General features: G+C 65.9%; 1 protein-coding gene across 1 annotated transcript in view; it reads left to right on the top strand.

The window, feature by feature from the left end:
- Window positions 1-1,889, top strand: part of TLCD1 (TLC domain containing 1) — a 3,803-nt gene extending 1,914 nt beyond the window's left edge. Inside the window, exons 2-5 of the mRNA XM_009278308.1 lie at window positions 12-54; window positions 164-246; window positions 571-653; window positions 1,126-1,889. Coding sequence (XP_009276583.1) covers window positions 12-54; window positions 164-246; window positions 571-653; window positions 1,126-1,521 — 605 coding nt within the window. The 3' untranslated portion in view covers window positions 1,522-1,889. The remainder of the gene's footprint in view (window positions 1-11; window positions 55-163; window positions 247-570; window positions 654-1,125) is intronic.
- The last annotated feature ends 548 nt before the right edge of the window (window positions 1,890-2,437 follow it).

Below are 2,437 nucleotides of genomic sequence, written 5' to 3'. Positions count from 1 at the left end.
CCCCACCCCAGCCCGCCGCCGTGCGGCCCCGGCCGGGCTATGGGCCCTCTTCAGGTACCGGGCACCGAGGCGGGGAGGGATGGCACCCTGCGCCCCTGTCCCCCATCCCAGCACCCTGCCTGGGCGCCCAGGCTGACCCCCTTCCTCCTCTCCTCACCCCCAGCCTCTGGCACTCCCCGGAGCTGCTCTCCGACATCCAGGACGGCTACAGCATCTCAGGGCACCTGCTGGTCTGCTTCTCCTCAGGTAAGGAGCCAGGCAGGGCGATGGCGGCGGCCACCCCGCCAGGCTCTGCCCACTCCCTTCTTCAGCCTCGCGCGGCACGCTGGCCCGGGATGATCATGGGCCGGGTGACTCTCCGTGCCTCCTGCTTTGATCGCGAGCACGGAGCCCGCAGGCTGCCAGCCCCCGGGGCCCAGCCGTCTCCCCACGCTCAGCCGGGGCGGAGGCGTTTCCGACGCCTGGAGCACGGTCACGCCACCCTCCTCCTCCTTGCTGCTCCCCCTTACCGCAGTGGGTGACGATGCACAAGCCAGACCCCCCCTCAACGCTCTCTCCCTCATCCCGCAGGCTACTTCATCCACGACAGCCTTGACATCATCTTCAACCACCAGTCCCGCTCCTCCTGGGAGTACCTGGTGCACCATGCCATGGTGAGTACGGCCCCAGGGAGACAAAGGGCCAGCACGGGGCGGGGGGGGGGGCTACCACGCACCCCAGGGCTCAGCCCATGCAGGTTTCGTGTGCTACGGCAGGGCAAGCCAGAGCCCTTCCCTCCACCTCACCCTGGCTGCCAGGTAGGCTGCGCATCAACAAGGCGAGGGCGCCTGGCAGGGCAGGACACTTGCCAGCATCGGCTCCGAGCACCGGGAGCCAGACAGGCTGCTGTGCCGGGCGAGGGAAGAGCCGGAGGCTGGTCCCAGCTCCCCGCGCAGGGAGGTGTAACTGGTCCTGGGGGAACTGGCTCTCCAGACTGGTTTTCCCTTGGCCCAGGTGCTTGGGGGGGCTGCTGGGATCTCCGGGTGGGAGGAGCAGCACCGCGTATGCCCAAACCTTGGTGGGGGAAGGACTCGCCTCCCCCAGGGCGAGGAGAGCTGACCCTGCTGTGTCCCCTCCCACTCCTAGGCCATCTCTGCCTTCGTCTCGCTCATCATCACAGGCCGTTTCCTGGTGGCGGCGATACTGCTGCTGCTGGTGGAGGTGAGCAACATCTTCCTCACCGTCCGCATGCTGCTGAAGATGAGCAATGTGCCTTCCCCGGCGCTCTACGAGGCCAACAAGTACGTCAACCTGGTGATGTACTTCGCCTTCCGCCTGGCACCCCAGGCTTACCTCACCTGGTACTTCCTCCGCTACGTGGAGGTGCAGGGCCAGGGTGCCTTCCTCACTGCCAACCTCCTGCTGCTCGACGCCATGATTCTCATGTACTTCTCCCGACTCCTCCGCTCCGATTTTTTCCCCTCCCTGCGCAAGGGCTCTGCAGGGAGAGATGTGGATGGTGAGAAGTTTCTGATAGACTGAGATGTGCGCGCCGAGGGGGACCCAGGCTCCGGCTCCTGGAGGTCTTGGCCTCTCCAAACCTGCTCTGATGTGCCTTAGGGCTCGCTCCCTGGCCCCGGGCCCTGCCTTCACCCGCTCTGCTGCCTAAAAGCGCTTCCCTGCTGGACCAGCCCGACAGCCTCGCCGAGCCGCGGGGATGCCGCCGAAGCCAGGGGCACAGCTGATGGAAAAGCAGCCCAAGCCGGCTTCCGCGCAGGCAGCTGGAGGGCCAGAGGTGGCTGTGTTTCACAGCTGATGGCCTGAGAGGGTTGTGAGGGAAGGGACGAGTCCCTCCCGTGGTGATGTTGGGTGTTACGTGCATTAAAATCGGTCTGTTTACTGCTGCCGCAGCACGCCTGGGCTGGCTTTTCTGTGGGGCAGAGCGGCGTCAGGGGGAGGATGGGTGGGGGACAGGGCCATGGGAAAGGATGTGCCCCTGTTCCCAGCGGAGGACAGCTGGCAGTCCTCAGGGAGGGAGAGGGCACGCTTCTGCCGCTCACTTTGTTCTAGGGACCCTCCAGGGATGCGCTCAAGTCTGCTGGGTCCTGCCAGCCCAGCTGCACCACGCTGAGCCTTGAATAGCAAGACCCCATCTCTCCCACGGATGGGTCCCTCCCCTCCTCCTCACTCATCTGCTCTTCCAGAGACCCAGGGCTGTGCAGGGAGCAGGGGAAGGGAGCCAGGAGAGGTACCGAGCCTTGCTGCAGTCCCTGACCTGCCTGTCTCCAGCCTGGCGGCAAGGAGCCTGGCTGGGCTGCATGACTCACCCGGCAGCCACGTGAAGTGGAGCTGGCATGGGAAAGCCGTGTGAGGCCATGGGCTCTTCCTGGAAGACTGCTGCATGCTCGCATCCCCCCAGAGCGATCTTCACCGGCATAGCACAGCTCCAGCCCCCTGC

Source organism: Aptenodytes forsteri, unplaced genomic scaffold, assembly GCF_000699145.1.
Source record: "Aptenodytes forsteri isolate BGI_AS27 unplaced genomic scaffold, ASM69914v1 Scaffold66, whole genome shotgun sequence".
NCBI lineage: Eukaryota > Metazoa > Chordata > Aves > Sphenisciformes > Spheniscidae > Aptenodytes > Aptenodytes forsteri.
The sequence above is the reverse complement of the archived record's forward strand: the minus strand, read 5'-3'. Positions and strand labels throughout refer to the sequence as shown.